Here is a 1,296-nt window from a genome sequence, read left to right as displayed (position 1 = left end):
GGAGGCTTGATCAGAACACTGTCTTGCCTCTATTCTGCGTGTCTCCTGTCTCTTTCTCTCTTGGTCTCTCTCTCTCTTTTCACCAGCAGCAGGTAGTCCTCCTCGTGCCCACGTTTTACTTGTCCCGCTGGTCGGGACAAAGGGAATGTTATGACTTTTAATCTTCTCTCCAGACCATTGAAACTTTCTCCCTATCAGCAACAAGGCTGTTTTGCTTTCTTCTCATTCGTGGGTTCACTGGAGTAGCACTTTTAATTTCCTTCAAGAACTTTTCCTTTACATTCACAACTTGGCTCACTTTCTGCCCATCTCAGCTTTTGATATGACTTCCTCACTAAGCTTAATCATTTCTAGTCTTTGATACAACATGACAGACATGAGACTCTTCCATTCACTTGAACACTTAGATACCACTGTAGGATTATTAATTGGCCTAATTTCAATATTGTTGTGCCTCAGGGAACACAGAAGCCCAAGGAGAGGGAGATTGGGAAATGGCCGATTGGTGGAGCAGTAAGAACACACACATTTATCAGTTAAGTTCACTATCTTACATGGATGCTGTCCAAGGCACCCCAAAACAATTATAGTGGTATCATCAAAGATCACCAATCACAGATCAGCTTAAGATATAATAATGTCTGAAATATTGTAAGAATTACCAAAGATATAATAATGTTTGAAATATTGTAAGAATTACCAAAATGTGACACAGACATGAAGTGAGGACATGATATTGGAAAAATGGTGCCAATAGATACTCAAAGCAGGTTGCCACAAACCCTCACTTTTTAAAAAAAACCTCAGTATCTGCAGAGTGCAATTAAACAAGGTTTGCCTGTACTCAAAAGTAGCATGTCATTAAATTCTATCTTCCAAAGATAGTAAAGTTTTTCTTCAAAGCATAAAACAAATAATGCACCAAACATTTAGATACTTACCTAAGATTCCTTCTACAGCATCATGCTGAACAAATTTTATGCTTGAGATTTTAATATCTGCACCTGTGCAATCCACAAAAGTATCACCTTTACCCCTCTTTTCTATCACAATATCATCTGGTAGACCATATCCTAAAGCAGACAGAAAAAAACACAAGATGGGTAAAGGGAACTATCTAAACACAAAAATGCTAGAACAGATTTCTATAGCTCAAATGACTCCAAATGATGAGACCAGTAGACCATCTCAATAGAGTTCAATAGGCTGGAGTGCAGTGGCATGCTCATGGCCACTGCAGCCTCGACCCGCTGGGCTCAGGTGATCCTCCCACCTCAGCCTTCCAAGTAGCTGGAA

General features: G+C 39.8%; 1 protein-coding gene across 1 annotated transcript in view; it reads right to left on the bottom strand.

Annotated features, from left to right (window-relative positions):
* Nucleotides 1-941: 941 nt before the first annotated feature.
* The window catches only part of SHCBP1 (SHC binding and spindle associated 1), a gene marked incomplete at its 3' end in the record, with an annotated part of 25,902 nt that continues 25,547 nt past the window's right edge, over nt 942-1,296 (bottom strand). The window contains exon 9 of the mRNA XM_008055022.2: nt 942-1,073. Within this exon, the coding sequence (XP_008053213.1) occupies nt 942-1,073 (132 nt within the window). The remainder of the gene's footprint in view (nt 1,074-1,296) is intronic.

The sequence above is a fragment of the Carlito syrichta genome, unplaced genomic scaffold (genome assembly GCF_000164805.1).
Source record: "Carlito syrichta isolate Samal-C Ts95f unplaced genomic scaffold, Tarsius_syrichta-2.0.1 Scaffold301634, whole genome shotgun sequence".
NCBI classification, from domain to species: Eukaryota; Metazoa; Chordata; class Mammalia; order Primates; family Tarsiidae; genus Carlito; species Carlito syrichta.
The sequence above is the reverse complement of the archived record's forward strand: the minus strand, read 5'-3'. Positions and strand labels throughout refer to the sequence as shown.